The sequence below is a fragment of the Strix uralensis genome, chromosome 2, assembly GCF_047716275.1.
Source record: "Strix uralensis isolate ZFMK-TIS-50842 chromosome 2, bStrUra1, whole genome shotgun sequence".
Classification (NCBI taxonomy): Eukaryota; Metazoa; Chordata; class Aves; order Strigiformes; family Strigidae; genus Strix; species Strix uralensis.
In genome coordinates, this window is record NC_133973.1 from 7,525,240 (window position 1) to 7,546,415 (window position 21,176).

At 37.5% G+C, this 21,176-nt stretch overlaps 1 protein-coding gene across 7 annotated transcripts in view; it reads right to left on the reverse strand.

Annotated features, from left to right (window-relative positions):
• The window catches only part of KPNA1 (karyopherin subunit alpha 1), a 54,126-nt gene that overhangs the window by 27,630 nt on the left and 5,320 nt on the right, over window positions 1–21,176 (reverse strand). For all 7 annotated transcript variants that reach the window (XR_012626798.1, XR_012626799.1, XM_074854101.1 and 4 more), the window contains exons 2-6: window positions 13,868–14,001; window positions 11,515–11,622; window positions 9,608–9,707; window positions 8,952–9,046; window positions 4,904–5,035 (exon numbers count right to left, since the gene is read on the reverse strand). Coding sequence is in view for 5 of the 7 variants with exons in the window: in XM_074854101.1 (XP_074710202.1) it covers window positions 4,904–5,035; window positions 8,952–9,046; window positions 9,608–9,707; window positions 11,515–11,622; window positions 13,868–13,996 (564 nt within the window). In the remaining 2 variants the exon portion in view is untranslated. The remainder of the gene's footprint in view (window positions 1–4,903; window positions 5,036–8,951; window positions 9,047–9,607; window positions 9,708–11,514; window positions 11,623–13,867; window positions 14,002–21,176) is intronic.

Genomic DNA, 21,176 nt, shown 5'->3' on the forward strand with positions numbered 1-21,176 from the left:
ATTTCCATTCACTGCTAATAGTGGAGTAGGGATTGTTGCAGGTCTCCAGTTTATTTTGCTCATCATTAAACTCCAGTATTTCCTCCCGCAGTGCTGGACAACTTCAGTAGCCAGTAAAGCACAAGTTTTGTAGAGTATTGCTGAGCCATATGATGCCTTCTGCGAATAAATAATCCATGTGTTTTCTGACAACCTTCCACTTTCCCCTGATTCTGAAGGCTCTCAGCCATTATTTCATTAGGCCTTCAGATATTTAAACCAAGTGCTAAACCAATCAACAGTGCGTAAAGTCTGTGCCTCTTGGTGAAGAAGAAATACTATCAAGCGTGAATCAACACTTTCTATACTTTTGGCCACTGACTTGGGAATGGATCTAATGCTGGAACGAAGATGGTGAATATTAGCTTGCATACAACTGTGACTGGATAAGTGGACACAAGGAAGGATACCAGAAGGCCAAATCTTTAAGGAATTACTTCTACTATGTCCCAATACAGAAAACACCTTTCTTTCAGTGGCTGGGGTGGTCATCGTTCCTTATTTCTCACATCTCATCCATCCAGAGAAGGCAGCTCATATTCATGCCTCAACTGTTTTTCCTGATTTTGATTATTAAGACCTAGTTAGAAGGACTGCTGATGTAAAAGCGAAACAGAACTTGGACACCAGACTCACAGGTCACCTCTGCCAAACAAATGATGGTTACTAAAAGGAACAGCAATACAACTAGAAATGGAAAAATACTGAGGGAAAAACACATTGGTTGCTTTAGCTGAAAATGCAAACGTTTCCAAAGGAGAACAGGGCAGCTGGGGATGCTCCTGCCACCGGCTGTCCAGCCGAGCACAATGACACGTATCTGTCACTGTGACACAATCTCCATCATCTCAGGCAAGAAGCATAATGCCTTACATGGTTTTTGAAGGAAATTCAATGTTCATCAAGGAAACCCAAGTTGACATCTGGGTTTTAAATACCTCAGCAGGGGAACTCAAGAAAGAACTGCAGCTAAGACAGCACTGAAGCTAGATCAACCTTAAGCATAGCTTTGAGAGAGTCCCTCAATATAAATAATTTCAGGCATATTTAAATTTCTAGATCTCTTTTGGAAGAAAAAAATGTGATAAGCGGAAGAAGGCTAGGACATATGCCACTGACTAAATCTAAAAATCAGTACACACAAAAACAGAAATGGGGAGATGCAGTCAAAGTGCTTTTCACAAATAATGAAGATGTAGTTTCTGTAATAAACAGTTTCTTTGACAGGAAAAATGGATGCCAAATGATTTGACCACTGATCACAGAGAAAGACTGATACACAATCTGAGAAAGACTGATATACAATGCAAACAATGAAAGAGTTAAAAAATGGTACGGTAATTAAATGTCAGCCTGCATAGCTTAATGGGAAACAGATCTTGCAAAAAGACATAATTTCATTAAAACACATGTTGTTTAATAAACATAGTTATAAAGATTCCCTCACACAGACTTCTATGAAATCACTGATTTAGAATCACACTAGACTCAGAAACTAGCATATGCAAAAGAAACAGTGCAACACATTAGGTTAAACCTGGTTTATAAATATGAAAAGTAACTGTTGGAAAAATCATGATCAGATAAAGCAAATTAGTATCTGTTCCTGAGCCACTGCTAAGGGAAGTTTGAAATAAGAGAAAAATTCAATGGTGTAAGTCTGTAAGACTGACTTACTGTAACACAACAACGGTGGACAACGATTAGCCAGTAAGTCAAATTAAGATAATATTAAATATAAATTATTTTTATTAAAGATTATTTTTTTCATTTATGTTATGCTACATATTCAAAATTATATTACCACTAACATTTCCTTCTACAGAATTACTAACCCACTTAGCACAAAGAATGGCTTGCTAAACCCAGGTTTCAATATCTCTTTTTCTCTTCATCCTTTACTATATGGTTGCAGGACTAGCTTCTGGCCCATCTGCCCTGAACATTTTCTGTATTTTCCCATAATTTTGAAATTTGTTGCAAATGTACTAAGAGTTGCTTGCAAATAATAATCTTCACAATACTACTGTGAGAAAAAGATAAGAATCACCACTTCACAAGGGAGGAAATTATGGCCAAATATCTTCCTGTTTCAGAAATCCAGCTTGAGAAGTCCAGGACCAGATCTGCTCAAAACACAGACCTAACTACAAAAGTCACTTGCAAAAGTGCTGAGTTGTCCTCAACTACAAAACGAAATGGAAATATTTCACATTGAGCATTCAAAAAACACAGAACTAGTATCCACTTACTGAAAACCGATATAAGTGGATTGTCCAGCATCAGACACTAAGCAGAAGATACATTTATCTCAGAAACCTGCAATCGCTTTAATCATAAGAATCTCTTCCCTTTTCTCCTTCATTCACTATAACATGTTCCAACTTTAACAAACAGGGCCACAGTGTGACAAATAAAAGCCTCCTTTACTACCCACTTATTTGTTACCAGGGCAACAATCTGTACATACACTGAATGAGACAAGAGTCATCTGGAAAAATACTATGCAATTGTGTACTAATGCTATCCTGTAATGCAGAAGTACGAGACCTAACTTTTAAATGCTTAATGCTTTTAATTTTTGTTTTCGTAGATATTATGGTGAAACGTTTGGGATTTTTTAAAGCTATTGGAAAAAAGCCAGAATTTCTTTTATGTTGGCCTGCATTAAACCCAAAGTCAGCTGTGAGCAGGGCTGCAATCTCTACACCTGCAACACAGAAACCCACTATGAAAAAGCGTAGGTAACACTTCACAGTGGTATATTTGTCTTCTTTAGCACAGCTTACCACAGAGCAATTTGTAACTGGTATTTAGAGACTTACTGGTAACAGAGAGATCATGGATTCAGCACCTGAATTGCATAGAAAAATATTTTCTGGTAATTACAACTCACTCTGCCTGCTGCAATCTGAACTTTAACATGTCAGCAGTTTATTAGGAGGCAGAGGGGGAAGGAGACAGATAAACTACTTAACTGTGGCCCCTAAGCTCTTCTGTTAATTCACACATCTTAAGGCTGAAGGCTGCACAACTCACTCTAAACAGGTTTGCTCTTCCCACCAGCTCTCTGAACATCAGCAGGGATAACAACAACCACCTAATAAAAAAATTTAGCTCTTGCACAGAAGATCATTAGGAGCAAAAAAATGGAGTAGCCCTTCCCACACTCAAAGTACCAAACATTCTGCAGAAACAGCACTGTTGGAAAGTGATGCCACCAATTTCAACCCCCAAAAAACAAACTAAAAAGCATCATATAGCTAAGTCTGGATGGATTTTCACATGGGCAGAACACAGCATTTATCTGCCATTTTGGCAAGCTCCCTATCCCATTTCTAGTTTCTACAACAACAGACTCATTTCCTCAAAGGAAGATAAAAAATGGACAAAAAAATATACTTATTCCCTTAAATATAATTTTCTCAAGCACCTGAATTTCTCTTAAAAAACCTTTTCAAAAATAATTCAGCCTTAGACAGACTGTTGAAAATGGAAAGTTGCAGAGTGGAACAACTAGAAAGCTATAAGCAACTGAGAAAAAAAAAATCTGTCTTGTGGAAAATGTTAGGCAACCTCAAGTACAGGTGGTACATTCTGAGCCAGCTATAAGAAAGGCAAGTTACACAAAGCGATCCAATGCTTATGAGTCGGGACTCCTCCAATCATGCATCTCAATACAGCCAAATGCAAGGTCAGACATCTAGGAACAGAGAATAGAGGTCACACTTACAGGATGGAGAACTGAACCCTGGAAGTCAGTGACTCTGAAAAGAACAATGGATCATATTGGATAATCAGCTTAACCTGAGCTCGCAGCCAGCTTGTGGCAAAGAGTCCGCAAAGACATCTTGGATATTTACACACCAAAGTATCAAGCAGAAACAAAAATGAGGTACTACCTCTGCAAACAGCATTGCTGAAAGAGTGCTACTGGAATATCCAGTGCTTTTAATTTCACCACCACAAAAGGATATTGAAACAAAGAAACATTCAGAAAAGAGTCACCGAAAAACAAACCAACCACCACAGAAATACCCTCATAATAAGAATTCAGAGCTTAATTTCATTTGCTCAAGAAAAGCTTAACCTATGATCTGTAAACAGCTATAGGAAAAAACAGAGAGCTTACTAATTGAGTAGACAGTGAAAGAAAAGCAAATACCTGGATCCAAAGCTAGTCAAATTTGTATGGTAAAGGTACATACTTTCAATTTAGGATTAACTGAAACTCTATTTGTTAACATATTTCATCACCCTAAGTCTTCAAAGTAAGATTTTATGTCTGAAATACATCCTTGCTCAAACACAAGCTATGGACCTCATGCAGAAATTACTAAGTCAAATGCTTTTCACGGATCCCTTTGGGCCTTTAAAAATATTCATCTACTCTGCAATGAACATAGAGAACAAATTATAGTTTTCTCTATAGAGAGCACACTATAAATTCCACTCATGCTTTATCTTCAGGAGAAACAAGCATGAACATTTCATCTCTAAAGCAATTTTTTTAAACAAGGCTTGTTGAATTCCTCAATACACAGAAAAATATTAACCCATTAGAGATCAAAATGCAGTACACCATTGGCTGTTGTTAAATATGATTTCCAGAAAAAGAAAAATAGAATGCTTGCTTAGATATCTTAACACATACTAGGTAGAAAGGTACTGTTCTTCAAAACTGCCAAACACTACATTTCCTCTACAGGCTTTCTTACAGGATAGCCTTGTTCCTTTTCTGGCAATTAAAAAAAAAAAAGCCATAACAAACCCAAACAAACAGAAAAACAAAAAACTAAAACAAAAAACCCAACCCCACAAACCAACACACACACAAAACACCCAACACCATTCTTATCTTTACCTGTTCCTGTACATCTTCAAACTCTGAACTAAGCAGCTCTATGAAGATGGGGACGGCTCCTGCTTGGATCACTATTCTAGTCTGAAGAGAATTTCCCGAGGCAATATTTGTCAGCACCCACGCAGCTTCAAACTGCAAAACAAAATACAAAAGAAAGTTTACTAGGAGACTTCTGTGCCACGCCAAAAATGAAGACTATGTGTCTTTTAAAGACAGAAAGAATTAGCATAGGGAAGGCACAAGATATTACTAATTAACACAAACAATTTGTAAAGTAAGAATCAGAGTGAAGAGTTATCAGTATCACTTGAAACCAAAATTTGCAGAAGTTCCTTATAAGAACAAGATCAGGTTCGCTGTGGCTTTTCAAATGTTATTTTTTGCTATGCAATTACATTACCTTTGGTCTGTTCTACTGCCTTTCCTTACTAGCTAAGGACCTATACACAAAAAATGAGTCCTCCTACAAGACATCCGATACCTGCATTCACTGAATCAGCAATGATATTCCTGAAGATGCACAAAGAGACATTGTTTGACAAAGCTTGATTGATATAAAGCAAACAAAAGCCATTAAGACAAAAACAAACCCCTAAATAAAAAAAGGGAAATGTGATTTCAAAAAAAAACCAAAACAACAAAAACCTTTGTGATCACAATCTGGTAGAACTCTACAACTACAGCAAAGTACTCCAACTCTGGTGATCAGCATTGCTGCCAAGAGTTATTAGCGTATGATATTTTTATTCAAGACTTGAAGCAAAACTGAGATCCTGAATTAACACTTTGTATCTTTTGCTTTAACTGTTTTTGTAATTTATCTTTATTTTAATTTCAACTTAAGCAAGCATTAACTTTTTAAGCCAAAATGTAAATTTTAACACTACCTGATACAGAACTCAGAAAATACAATTTTAGTAGATTTCTGCATGCTTTTCAATCCAAAAATTATTACACTACACTACTAAATTTAAATCCTATCAGATACATTCAGAATCTAGAGAATGAAAAGACTGCTAAAAGTTGAGTGAAAAGGTAAAAATGACCTAACAATAAAAATGGAAAGTTGTATGGTATAAATGACTGATTTTGACATTACTAATGAATTTTATTAAGCTGATGTTGATCCAGCAGTATTCCAGTGAAAATCCTGATACACTTTCCAAGACTAGCTATCTCTGAAGAGCAGCAGGGACTTATATTTAGGATTTAATCATAAAAGCAACTCCTGCTAAGGAGATGCACAAAATCCTGAAATGGGCCTGAACTAAGAAGTCAACAAGTAAGCCGAGGCTTGTAAGGCTTTTCATTTTTAAGCGTTATTAATTATTAAAGACTTCGGTTTTAAAAATACAGTTAATACTGCCCTCCTGAACAACTAAAGGAGACATTATCTTCTGGTAAAATGTGATCAGAATAAACAATTTCAAAATACACCATTGTAATACACAGAGTATAGGCTGCAATAACGCAGAAACACACAACATCAAAACTGAAATACTCATCATTAATGAACTAGAAGCAAAACATTCAGGCCAGAGTTTAAGGCCAACATAAAACATACTTGCTTTCATGCAATTTTACTTTCTCTGAAGTGAGTATCCAGGGTTTTGTGATACAGTATAACAGGATTATTAGTCATCTTTCAACCACAGAGGTTTCTTACTCATGTTTTAGAACTTGCCCTTTGGCTTCCTAATGGATGCCACCAAGTTGAACTAATCACAGCTCTGAGACTCACACTGTCTCCAGTCATATACCCATAACAGAAAAGAAACACTATGTATAAACAGATTAATCAGACCAAATAGCAGGTACTTCTTGCTCAAATCTGTACTTTACCTCAAATATTTATAAAATAAGTTTTGATTATGAGCTAATCACAAGATCTCCCCATCTTTTGTGGAATGAAGTTCTGCTAAAACTGAGCTCTTCCCAACATCTAACTAGAATAAGGGTGAATTAGGTGATGCACTTGTGTGAGCACCACTGAACATTTCAGATGGTGTAAGTTACAGAAAGGTTAGTTGAGTGACAGTTTCTCTCCTCCCTCTCCACTGTGGACACCTGATGCTCCAGGATGTATAAACTAAGGAACAGCCATATACAAACAGCAACGGACAGAAAAACAAAACACTTCATGGTAAGTTAATTAACAGGAAGAAAACCTCACCCAAGGGATGATCTTGGTATCTCTGTGGTATTGTTCTTTAAGATTTCTCTCGCCATCACAAAAAGATTTTGTACATGAGACAAATGTACTTGTTCACGTATGGTTTAAGTGATCATGGAGAAGAGGGGAGCTTTTTTTTAAGTCTTGAAATCACTTGAGTAAAAACTGGACAAAGGAATTCCAAACAAATTAGGTCTTCCTACCACTGATACCAGAAGCTCAGTTTTTACTGAATTTTCCATTGACAACACAGAAGAAAAACTGAGCATAAAGTCACATAAAGTTCGAAGTTCATCAACATAAAAGTTTCCATATTCAACTGGTGATAAAAGTGCCTACAGTATCTGAGCAAAAGAAAATACTTTAGTGTTTCCAGACTGAGTTGAAAACCCTTTCCTTCTATAGCTAAACTAGAGTCAGGAATGCCTAGAATGGCAAGCACAAAATCTATGCTGGTGCCAAGGACACTTTTGGAAACACCGACAGTAAAAACAAATACAACAAAATACAAATACAAGAAAGTGAGGTTCCAAACTGTTCACAGCAAAAAGTTCTACCTGCAGACCCTGAACTGCCAGGCAGGCAGACAGATTAGGCAAGATGAAGGAAAATTAACCAGTTGGAACGGAACATCAAGAGCAACGTGCTCAGGTTTATATTTTCAATGCTGTGTTACAAAGTCTTTAGGACAAGCTTAGAAGTTTCAACTTTGACTGTTTTTTGCTCTTCCCATGCCAAAACCAATACATGTTACACCAGTCAGGCCATGAGAATTTCACTCATTCTATGATTGCTTTTGAAGTTTTTAAAACTAGAGATGTACCTGCATTTGATGAAGTACCCTCTACCCTTGTTTTCCCTTCCTATTCAAATACATCCTTCACATTTATTTTAGGAGTTTGTTGCCCTTTACCTGACTGTCTCAGGCTTTCATGCTAGAGCCCTATACATAATAAAAAGCATTCCTTTTTTTTAGTATCACATTGCTTACAAACTTTCCACTGGAGTTGCAAACCAACTGACATAGTCTTAGTTACTGTCCACAGACTGCTCAAAGGTAGACCTTTGGAATTCTGTGGATATCAGTTTAAAAAGTAATTCTTGTAAATGATACCTTTTCTCTAATGTGTAAGAAAGTATCAATTTTTTGCATATCTCCACTCACCAAAATTTGGATTTCACATGACATTAAAAAACTTGTTGCCTTACGCATTTTGAAAGAACACTGATTCTAACTTATGTATTGCATTTCATGGTTACTGTTAAGATTTTTTTTCCTTCCTTTTACTGAATGATTCATTTTCTTTCATTTTTTACCAGCCCAGAAGAAAGAACTCTGACCAGAAAAAAGGACAGATGGAAATGAAACAAAGCTCAAATAAGCAAGTCCAAGCAAATTAACCACCAGTGTAACAGACACCATTTTTTCAAACCAAAGCAAGTAAGTTTCAAAGTTTCTGTGTTTCTCATTTTGGATTCTAATTCTAAACTTTTATTAATTTAATAAAATTTTAAGTAATAATTCTAAAATATTTAAAACTGTCTTCAAGTAGTACAAAAAAAGACAAACACTGAAGTTTAGCTTAAAGGCTTTTCATCCATTGAGGTCCAAATTTTAAACTCTGTTTTCGTTACATGACAAAGTGTTCTCATCCTATCAATCACACAATGCAACTCAGAGGTCTCTCTCTCTCTCTCTCCTGTCCCCAGAGGTCCTGCTAGAAACCCTGAAGATAAGATAGCTTTTTTAACCTAGTGAAGAAAAAAAGAGGAAGTACAGATAATAAAACAAATCACTGGGGTTTTTTCCTACCTAATTTGCATCACCAAATGCCTTCATAATATAGGAAGACAGATATATTTATATTTGTATACCTGTAATGTACAGTTTTCTTTTCGTTTGAGGAACTCCACAAACCTGGCCACCACTCCTGGTGTGCTTATGACTTCATCTATTGGGGGATTTGGTTCTATTTAAAATAGAAAGCATAGTTAGATACATTTCTTTGTAGGGAAATTCTCAAATTACTGCATCAAAATAATACCCAATGACATACTGACTCCTCTTTTCTGAGAATGTGTTCTTTTTCTACAATACTGCTTTACCTTTACTAAAAGGCAATGGATTCCTATCTGTCACTGTAAGAAGACTCCAGCCCGAATTTTGAGGTAATGAGGTAACATGATTCAAAACACTAATGCACTCAGTAATTTAGGCAGACCAGCTTCACAGCAGTAGTTCTGTGATGTCACTCTGGCATGCACACATGCAGAGAAACTTCAGTATATCAGCATATTTGAACCATAGAGACACTGCCTACAATATTTAAACTTACATTCATATCTGCACCACTTAGTAGATACACAGATGTCAAGAAAAAAAGTGACTATTACATACATCTAAGCTGACATTTTGCAAAACAGAGTTTCATCCAGAAATTTCTGTATGAAACTCAATTTTTATTGCTGTCAAAGTGAAAACATATGCCAGGGACACTTCTACATTTTTCTCCAAGAATTTCAGGCCTTACCTTTAGAAAGCAGCTTTCGGAACTTCTGGGTGGCTGAAAGCTGCTGTTCTGGACTATTGGAGAAAATCATCTCAATCATATCAGAGGTGATGACTGCACTCTAGGATTCAGGTAGGGGAGACAGAATGAGAGTGGTAGAGAGCAAGAAGGAAAACAAAATCAGGATTAGTGGTTAAAGGGTACAACATTTGCTAAATCTGTACCAAGTTCATCTCTTACTGAGTAAAAACCTAGATAAGACCATCATGGACAACAAATGAGTCATCATACATGTACATCTACATAAGCAGCATCATTCTTAAGTGTAGTCTTTTGTTTCTGGAAGCCAAAATTCAAATTTTACTTAAAATACAGCAAGAAAATTACTCTTCAGAACCTCTTACCTGTATTCTCTCCCCCTTTTTTCTATCTCCCCTCCTCTAAAATAAGTGTAAAATTGTCAGCTTCCACAAAAGGGAGTGCAAATTGGAATAGCAATTACTGTTATACAAGAACACCATTTTGATTAAGCTATTGCTTAGACTTCTGTAACATGTACATTTTGACTCATCCTCTTACACCAAAATGTATGGGATCTGTCATTTCTAGAAGAGTTGACAAACCTAATGCTTGTCATTGTAATCAAGTAAGAGTATTAAATCTTCCATAATACTAAGGGTTTCCACTAATACAGCCAAATGAAATCAGCAACCTTTCTTATGCCAGGTAAAATCTGACATTCTGTTCATCACACATGCAAACCCATGTAGAGAAGCATAAGGAGATTTTTTTCTTCCATTTCTGATCTAAATCCTTAGATAGATCTGATCCAAACCCTCCTTTAGATAGACAGGGAGATAGACAACAGTGCTGAAAATATTTAAGCTTTGTCTGCAACAGCTAACAGCTTCAACTGTTAAGACCCTGAAATAAGTGATATTAAATTAGTAAACTGTATAATGGTAGTATCCATCTCAATCAGATATGCTTCTTTCCTTACTTTTTACTATCTATTAATTTCATATAAGCTTCCACACAAACGATTAAATGGTATTTAGGACTTGTCTGACATTTAAATACTATCTCAAAGACTAAAACAATATATTTTACTAGTGATCTACCACATTGTTTACAGGCATTTCTCTGTTTCTCCGTAATTTTCAAGGCTGGTATAACCACCAACAGAAACCAAGCCCAGCCCAATTTCTATGAAAACATCATTGGCATACTCTGAATACAGACACAAGTGAGAAAGTCCACACAGCAAGTGAGGACTGCACTTTCCTTAGACCTCTCTGTTACAGCCTGAGTCCCTTCCCTTACCATTTCTCTTTCCAGGAAGAGGACTGTGGTAAAGAAACAGGGGGAAAAGCAGAAAAGTCTAATTTCCACTAAAAGATTTTCTGTAGATGAAACTCCATCTTGGAAAGGATGCAGATAGACAAGCTAGGTTGTTTCCAACACCCTGGCGAAAAACAGTGCCACTTGAAAGCCTGCTATCAAAGATTTTCACTGAGTCCCTTCTTACGTTGTAAACTGCAATAACACATTGCCTGATTTGTATTTTCATGTTTCAAGCATTATGAATTTCAGATTAAAAAACCCCAACAGCTGTGGGCAACAGTTGACAAAAATCACTCATAATGGTGAACATCAAAACCAGGAAGTAATCAGCCTGCCCAGAACAATGACATGTTATTTAATTTTCTTGAAAGCATACCCACCTAGCAACCACTCATTCTATCTGTAACATTTTTCTCTCATGTAATCTGTTTCAGGGCAGTTCACCGAGACAGGTGTTTAAGAGCTGTCCATAAGCTCTTTGAATGCCATTTTTCACATTCTTCTGGAATTCCATTCCCCTCAAGTCACTGCACAACAGGCCTTCCCAGCTTCAACAAACAGTGTACTCCTTTCTCATCACTTACAGAAGTCATCTCCATGTTGTTCATCTGAGCCTCATGGAAGCCACCATCTGACATCACTTCCTCCTCCGCTTCTTCCTCAGCTGTTGCAACATTTCGGCGTTTAAACAACTAGAGAGAGAAAGTATTTAATATATATTATATAGCCAACATATGTACAGCATGTCATGTTAGGCTGCAGTAAAAATGACATACACTATCACCTGAAAGCAGCTGATATACTGGCTACAGGACTCCTCTTGACAGTAAATGGAGAAAGTTTAGTCATGGAGTAAACAAAAACAGCAATGTGCTAGAATACTGTTTCCCAACATTCCTGAAAAATTCCCACTGATGCTCCTTTCTCTGCTGTCCCCCTCCATCCCCAGGCTATCTCTAGCTTGCAGACAATTGCTTTCTTGCAGAGGATGTTGGGGCTTAAAGACCTGAAAAATTGCTGTGTAATAGATTTTTGTAGAACACTGCAGAGGCTGGGACAATTGAGGTGACACCGCAAAGAGAGGGGTTTGGAGGATGATCACATGGCACTGAAGTTATACTGGGATGAACAGAACCTGGTTGCTACCAATTTGAGATGTCATAAGGAGAACTAGAGAGGCTACAGCTTCTCCCCTTGATTCATCTGTCTCCTTGGAGGAAACACTAGCAATGACAAGATGGCTTTGGGGGTTCTGCTTGACCTGTCAAGTTCAGGAAGCGGGACTCCAGCACTGAGCCATGGCAGATTTGCACCACTGCAGACAGGCAAGACAGGGTCCTGACATAGACCTGCTGTTACTCTTCTCTCCAGAGAAATTGGGAAGGAGACAGTATGAAAAACTGCTAAGTCTACAGCAACCCTAGGTCAGTGACAGGCATCCTTACGGGATGCTATTCCTTCTAAGCTACTGGATGATGCGCCCACTCAAGCTCAACAAACACGTGCCCAAATACAATCTTCAACCAAAATTTATACATTGCCAAGTTATGTGAAATTCAGAGGCCTGAAGTTGTTTTTGAGGGGTTGTTCATCTAAAAAGACAAAAACAAAAAGCAAAAAATGGGGAATTTAAACTTCAATGAGCTATGTGCCAAATACGTAAAGGAAAAGTACCTGTACAAGGTCTGAACTTGTAGAGCTGCAGCTCTACTTGCAACTCCACTTTTCCTCCATTGTTAGTCCAGTCAGGACTAACAATTTTCCCTAACAGAAAGAAATACTGCCACATGCTTTATTTAGCCAACCTGTGGTAATCAGGTCCAAGGGAGGTTAGAGGCACAGATAAGACAGAAGATGACTCATCATTTTCCTAATTTAGTAACAGCTTTACAAATAAGAACGACAACATTCTGTGCTACCTGTAGTCTGGAAATGCTACCTGTAGATACTGAGCAAAATCAACAAGTATTGCAATTCCCTCTCAGAAGCCTTCCCTGCCCTTCCTTGAAAGCATCTGATAGTGACACTGTGAAAACAACATTAAACAGATTAGAGACTTGACCTACCACTCCAAACACAAGCATATTCCTGTCTTCATTTGAACTCCAGAAACCTCCACACTGATGAAAAAAGCTTTGTTACAACTTTGAAATGGAATCAATCCCTTAAAGCTTCCAATGAACACAACTAAGAACTAAAGGAAGAACTGTTCAGTGCCATCTGTTTCTATCAGAAGATGGTTTTTATCACATCTTGTCACTGCTGCTGTTTCTTGATTAAACCTGCAGAGCACCTGCCACTTTGCAGTGTTAATGAAGTAGCAAGACATGAGCAGGTAGAGAAGCTCCATTTCCAAGCATTTTTCTCAATCACTTTGCTTGCAACATACACTAAATCCACTACTCAAGGTACCAGCCTTATGGGCATAAACATCAACTCAAGAAAAGTTTCCCTCAAGAAAAATCATTACTGCAACTTCTAAGTACTCAGTCAGACCTTCTCCTCCTCCTATTCTAGCTGCAACATTTCCTTCCATTTCACCCCAGCTTATCACTCTTTGAACAGAGATAGAAATTAGAGCCACCACAACTCAGGTAGAAAAAAAAAAAACAAACACAAAACCCCCACCATAAACAAAAAGCAAAACAGGAGTTCCTCAATCACCTTCAGTGCAAGCTCAGACAGCTTTGTTCAAATCATCTTTAAGCTGCTCTGGCCAATCTTACACTTGAATGAATGAGGAGCACTCTAAGTTTTGTAGAGTCTCCAGAAGAGGCATTGAAGTCTGCAAGTGACTCTGATTTCAGACTCACTATGTATGAATTTGGCAAAGCAGGAACAACCAGGAATGGGCTTGAGAGACGCAAAGAGCCAGAGACAGTGCAAGACAAGACTGTTTAAGGGCTGGTTACAGTTACCACAACTGTAGTACATTACCTGTTCCTCCCTCTTTTGCTTCCGTAGCTGAAGACCCTCTTCCTCCCGCCTGCGACGCATCTCATCAGGGTTTAGAGATTTGTTCTTGTAGCTCTTCAGTCGGAAATTCTCTTTTCCTGAGGTCGTCATGATTCCTTGAAAATGCAATCAAAAAGAGAAGTCAGAAAATAATTACTCTTCAACAAGACATCACTTTATATTCTGTCTCCATCTCTTAATCTCTGTAGCCATGCGCTTCCAACCGCTCCCCTCCTGTATCATCACTTAACTTCCAATAGCTTGGAAGGTATAAAGCAAAATTTCACCGATGTGTCACTTCAATGTGCCAGTTCTTCATATCAGACCAACAAACTTGTATTTTACTCTCCGAGGCTGCAAGTCATGAATAAGTGAAATATTTTATTAAGGAAGAACTGAAATCTATGGCAGAGCATATAGCCTGGGCTAAAAAGATTACTGCACTAGTAGATCTTAACATTTCTTCACATTGGGAATTAGTCAAACTAATTATATTCCTTTGTTTTCACTCAGAAGTGAAGGGGTCTTTGCTGCTTTTTGGCTTAATTCACTTTGCAAGTCAGTACAGGGGCTTTTTTGCACTCCAAATCCACATTTTAAGTTAATGCAACACAGCCCTGTGTTCTTTCTATCCAGACAACGCCTGCAAGAAAAATGAAACTGAGTGAGAAATTTTAGGCGACGATGGTTTAACCACTGAAAATGCTCACTCCTGCAAAGAAAGCAGCACCATTTTTCCTCTCCTCCCCATCCCTAGCCTCTAATCCTGCCACTGTTTATGCAAAGGGGCCTTTTTCCAAGTACTGTCTTATGCAACTCAGTGGATCAGCATTTATAGCTACCCATGATGATTTTCACATGTACAGTGCTGCACTTTGGAGCTACTTAGCATAAAACAATAGCTATAAAACTGTGTGGAAAGAGCACATCCCCCCTTAAATCAATGGGCTGTGGATCAGGTCTCTACTCTTAGTGCTCCGTTCTACTGCTACTTCTCTCCTTACACCTCTTCTTTAAATCCAAAAAAGGTTGGGAACCAAATTCTAAACACCTCAGTATTTCCATGCATCTAGATACAAATGCAGAATCTCAAATACATTGTACATACCCGCAACTCTAATTTAGGAAACTACACTATATATAAAATTACTCTACAGGGCTAATGTGCTGTATTAAATATGCTACCTACCTCAAATTCCATAAGCACAGAATCACCAGGTGAGAAATGATCTCCTGTGTACTTTCTACTTTAAAGTGGAGCAACATGAGTGCGTACAGACTCTCAACAGGTTAGGTTTCCTATTTAAAATACATCAAACGTACAATTGAGTCTACTCTAACCTCCTCTTCTTTCAGATAGCACAAAGAGTTTTAAGCGATTAAAAAAAAAAAGAGGATACCCAAATGTGCTTCTTATTAGAGCCTCCTTTTAAGTCGTGGCTACCTGACAACCACTTATAAGAATTCTGATGATCAGAACTGACTTTCACAGAAGACATTTCAGGCACTACTTCAAGCATTATTGTATTCTGCCAACTGAGATTTAAAAAACTGTTAAGCAACATAAAACTACTGTATTCAAGATCAGTTAGTCACAGATTGCACTGAATGCAACATAAAAACCTGATTATATAGGTAGCAGCCTAATTATGCTGAAAAGTCTCTTCCTGAAATGGCTTTTTTTTAAAAGCTCCTACAAAAAGACAAATTTCAGAGTGCCGGAAGTTCCCTCCATCCATTATTCTTAACAGCTTAGAGACCCCTTTTCTTCCTGTGTTTAAGTGACTGAGCTTAAAGTATTCGTGCTTCTTGCAATACGCTTAGCAATAACATTTTCTTCCCATTTTTAGTTTAAGTGACTACTACCTGTATATTAAACATACAAACTATTTGGGGAAGCCCTGGATTTTAACTGTAAAAAGAAGTTCAGGCTAACAAATACTCAAGAGTACAAAATTTCTTTTGTTTCTAAAACATTTTGAAATAAATTTTTTATATTTTAGTATTAGCAAAATTACCTCAAACACCAGATGGACAACCATGAGCTAAAAAGATGTATCTAACAGGAAAATGGCTTTGCAACCACTCTAGTCAACTTACCCTTGAACGTGAACAAACACAGGCATACACAACAGCCAAGATAAGGTATCAGGCCTTCCATGACACTATTAATAATTATCCATTTTTATCTGAAACACGTCTTCTCGAACTCACAAGATTGTATTTGCCTTTATTTGGGATTTCAGGACTTTGATAGCTCCTGTGGTCATTTCACACCTTCACTTTCAGTCCTTAAAGTTCTTAATTTAAACAAATCCTCCACATGGAACATCTTCATTTCTTAATACTGAATTTCACCTCATTTCTATTATGTAGCCCCTTCATATGATGTTCCAGTGTTTCTAAACATCAGTGACACCATCCAACATCATCAGCAAGTTTCCTTAGTGTATTCTTCCTTATTGTACTTATTTACCTAGTCTCCCCTCGTCTCACAACTTGTGTATTAATTTCTTTCAATTAATTTTGCTTCTGACTTTAAGGTAATCATTTTCATTTTCCTCTCAGAGCTCTATTAACCCTCTCCTTTTGTACTTTATATCATTGTTTCACTTACTGAAAATACAGGCACAGGATTTACTTGAACTCTCTGACTTTACCTCAACCCCTCTACCTACTGACTTCACAAGAATAATCTTCTATTAGTTACATCCCTTTACAAGCTTTAGCTGCAACTTTTGGCTATGCTCATTTCTGACATTCAAGACAGCTCACTTTGCTGACTAACCCCTTCTTCTATTTTCTGAGTAATCTGTACACTTAAAATCCTTTCAAAATACTGTATTCTATTTTACCGGGGAGTAAAGCCTTCCTACAAATTCCTACCATCAAATGACTGGGAAGACAGTTTCTTCTATTAAAGTTGAAAAAATTAAGCTTCCTTCATCATCGAGAAGTTACCAATTCAACTAGTGATGAGTTCAATAATTTATTTCATAGTAGTCTCTCACTGGTAGTAAATAAACAAAATCCCAACACAGCCACATATCCATTTTATATACCTGCCTATCTAACCTGTATAACTATTAAATCCAAAGTTATTTTCTAAAAGCAGCTTTTGTAATATCCTCAAGATCTCCCAAAATCAATTCTTTCTTCATCATTCTTTTACTAGTTCCCCAACTACTGGTGAAAAATTCAATGACCACATCCAGGACTTCATCTAGCCCGCATTTACTGCTAGCATCTTTAGACCTATTCAGTGTGAGCACACAGATTATTTTTAGGACTGAAAACACAGCAATCCTATGTCAGTTGTTGCAGTCATCCAAGGATTGTTTGCTATAAATCTCCTCTTCCATTTTCAGGATGTAGTCTTTCCCCCAGGCTAAACCACAGAGCCAAAACAACTTCAAATTGCCTCACTCAACTTCCGCAGCTTTGCTGTGGCTTAACTGAAAAGCTTTCAGTGGTCACTTTAAATTCACCAATGGTAATTTCTTCATAGCAAATAGCAAACCCTGGATCTTCTCTGCACTATCAAAATGAATGCTACTTCTGGTGAAAATCCGTGGTGGTTGTCATGGAAATGTTCTACCCATCTTTTCCTTCCTAAAGATAGCATAGTATTTTCCACATTTTTTTGGATACTCCCGTCTACAGATAAAGACCTCTGGTGACCTGGTGATGAGTTTTCATGGTGTATTCTTTGGGGTTTTGTGCAGCACCACTCACCCACATGACACTTTCTCCTCCTCTGTTTGGCTGCCATGAAAAAATGATTTTTAGTAAAATTAAAAACACCGTCTATACCCGAATAGATTTCCCAAATGAAATTATGATCCCCAAATTATTTGCTGATCAAGACAAGTGCCCTACCAAATATGGATGTGTTCTAAGCACACATTTCTAGGAGAAAGGAAAAGTACTGCATTTCTCCTTGCTCATCAAGTCGAAGAAATTCAGAGGCCCTGGAAACACAGAGTCACTTACTGCAATGACTGACCTTGTCCCAAGCAATCATCTAGATAGGAACAAAAATGAACTCCCTGTCTTCTTAAATCAGATATCACTGTCACTAGACTTAAGGGCTTTGCCAGAAGGAATGCCATATGACTAATACTCTTGGATATTCCACACGTCAGATGCATCCAGATGTAAAAATAAAGGCCTTACAAATCAAGACCTGCATAATGGTATATATAACACAGGTGACTGAAACTAAGATTATCAAACACACTGCTGATATTAAAGACTGTTAGAGACAAACTGCCCTTCTTCGGCATTAGGGGTGAGAATAAGGGAAAAAAAAGTATTTCAGAAGTGCAGACCTGTACAAGAAATTCTACCTTCCAATGCAAATGTATCACAAGAGGAAGGCTTGAAAATGAAGGCGGACAAGGAAGTTGAAGAGAAAAGGTGTTAAGTGATAAAAAAAGTTATCCTGAAGATCCATGATCCAACAAACTACCAGTCTACATTTCCTAACTAACACAGACAGAAGGAAAGGACTCACTGGAAGCATACTTGTGAGCTCTACTGTACTGTGAAACTGTTGTCTCTCTTTTAGATTGCTGCCAGAAACACTGAAAAGATACGAGAGGCACTGTCAACCCCAAAAGGACAACCCATGTTGGAAACAGCACTGTCGAGACAGAACTCCAAGCAGTGAGAGGAGCTGGAATTATTCAAGGTAAGAAATGGCTCAGCTATGCTACAAAACCTTTACTTCCAAGGAGATTTTTGTTTGTTTATTGGCTCTGCATAGGACTCTAGACCCTCTAGGGAATTAAAGTTTCCTCACAATCATGCTTCTTGACATCATGCCAAATACCTACAGCCTGGACAGATGTTCAAGCAATTCACTGAGCTCTGATTACAGGATGCATCATCTTCTGACACTCTTAGTGAGAGACTAGAAAACCTATCCAATTTAAAAAACTATCCTGAAAGCAGCACTTGGTTATTCGTTACTCTTATCAACACACTCCCTACAAATCCAACGTTTTGGCCACAAATATGTTTGGGTCTTCCCCCATGAAGTGTAGATTTTGGAAACTCATTTTAATTTGCTTTTTTGCAATTCTAAGGCAACGGGTTCAGGATGCTAACATGAGTATTTATATCTTGTGGAAGTAAACTGTCAGCTTTCCTGGATGTGACAGACAACAAAAGGTCTTCATAATAAAGCCATGAATAATATAGGGCATAGAATGATAAAAAAATGTCACCTGGGATTAATGCTATTTTCCTGGAAAAGCTTACAAAGCAACATCCTACATCTGCCATCATCCTAGAGAAATGAAAACATATCCACCAAGTCTCTACACTGTTGACAGTGTTATCTGAGGGAAAAAAGAAAATCAGGAGACTGACCTCTCTTCACTGCCACCTCCTGTTGTTTGAAAAACTGGCTCAACCAGATAAACATTTTGGTGAAGCTGTATCTGCTGCTTTTCCAAAATTATTTGAGAAAGCATACTGGATTACAGGGAACTATGGGAATGCCCATCAGTAGAAACACCCATATTACCTGAGGGACAGGGATGTTACTTTCTAACTTCAAATGCCTTCAGACTCTTGCAAAGCGCAGGACATCTAGAGGAAAGGATATTTAATCATCTGAACTACAAAAAGCTATTGTTCAAGCACAATGTAGCGATTTCTAAAACCTTTGCTTAACTTTCTTTAGCTGTAAAACGGGATTGAGAAACACGACTCACAGTCACTATAAAACTAACAGTTACAGTATTTGTAATGACCTGCAAAGTAAGTTTTGCTGATGATATATCAAAACCTAGCATCAACGAGAATACAAAACGATCACGTGAATTTCATTTTCTGTGGCTTGGAAAAGCTGCAGCAGCAGGCATGAGTGCTATTCACTAGCAGGAATAATAGACTTCAGTTTATGTAGAATAGCAGGGACCCACACTCCTAGAGCAAACATCACACAAGAACGATGGAGAAGAAACAGAACTACCACCTTCTGCTCTCCAAAAGGCCAGAAGATTAAAGGAGCTTCAAATGTAACATGAGTTGTAGCCAAACACAGTTAGAATATATAGCCCTGAAACAGGGTGCAGACTTTTAGGGACTTTCTGTCAAAACTAGAATAAGAACGGGACTTCATGGAATTGCTGTCCGTCTCCGTATCTTTCAAATCTGCTTTATTTTGCAGGCTTCCTAGTCCTGTTAGATTTTTCCATGTTCAGTAGTAGGCCTTAATTCACAATTGTTTCTATTTTAGCACCTTCATAAACTTGTGAAATAGCAAACCCAGTACTAATCCATCTAAACTATAGCAAATTTGGCATGTTCTCTTTCTAGGCCACTTGGCAAGTTTGACTGGTACTTGCTTAAAAACGAGAACAATCTTAAAGCTTAAGACAATTAACACAAGGCCTGAAAAGACATACAATTTTGCACAGTATGGAACATGGTATTACAGACAAATTAAAAACCTCAATATTGACTGTTGCTCAAAAGCAAACGAAAAAAGGAGAAAAGAAAATAAACTGCATTATCTGAACAATGTTAAGGATCAAGCTTGTAGGAATGTCACATTTCAATAACGGGACCTCCTCATCTTCCACAAAAGTAAAAAGGGCTGAAAAGGTGGTTAAAATAAAAATAAAAACCCACCATATCAAAGGTATTTCTGCAGAATGACTAATCTTGAAGAGTCAATTGAGTATACCCCCAGGTAACATTCAGAAAGATCTTTTGTGCTTCCAAAAAAATAGGGTTTTTTTAAGAGATATGCCTAAAATCAGGCCAACATCAGCTTGACAGGCCCCTGATCTTCCTTTTTTTACACTAAAAAACACACTGAAAGAAACAAAACAAAACAATCAAGGAAGCATATTTCTGGTTGAAGAAAAAAAAACACTAACAGAAATAGAATTACTTGACACTTAGTGTTTTCTCAGAAACTGATCTGACACATCAGCCTGTACTACTATTTAAGCACAGACAGGCACACAACTAGGCACTTAAGTCAATCTTCAAAAGTCTAAGGATTATGCTTTTTTTTTTTTTAAGAAACATCACTGAAGAGATTTAGTAGTAATGCATTTACAAGGTTTATTGGAAAACAGTTTTAGAGGGGCGGGGGGGAACAATAGAAGATTATACACAGTATATCTAGCACTTCATTATACATTTACTGTCACAAAAATAGTTCCAAGATGTTTTGAGTTCCACTTTTTTAAAGATCCATTTCGACTTAACGAGGCAGCAGATACAGCTTTCAAAGTTCCAGAAAGCTTTTCACTTGAGCAAGAGGGCA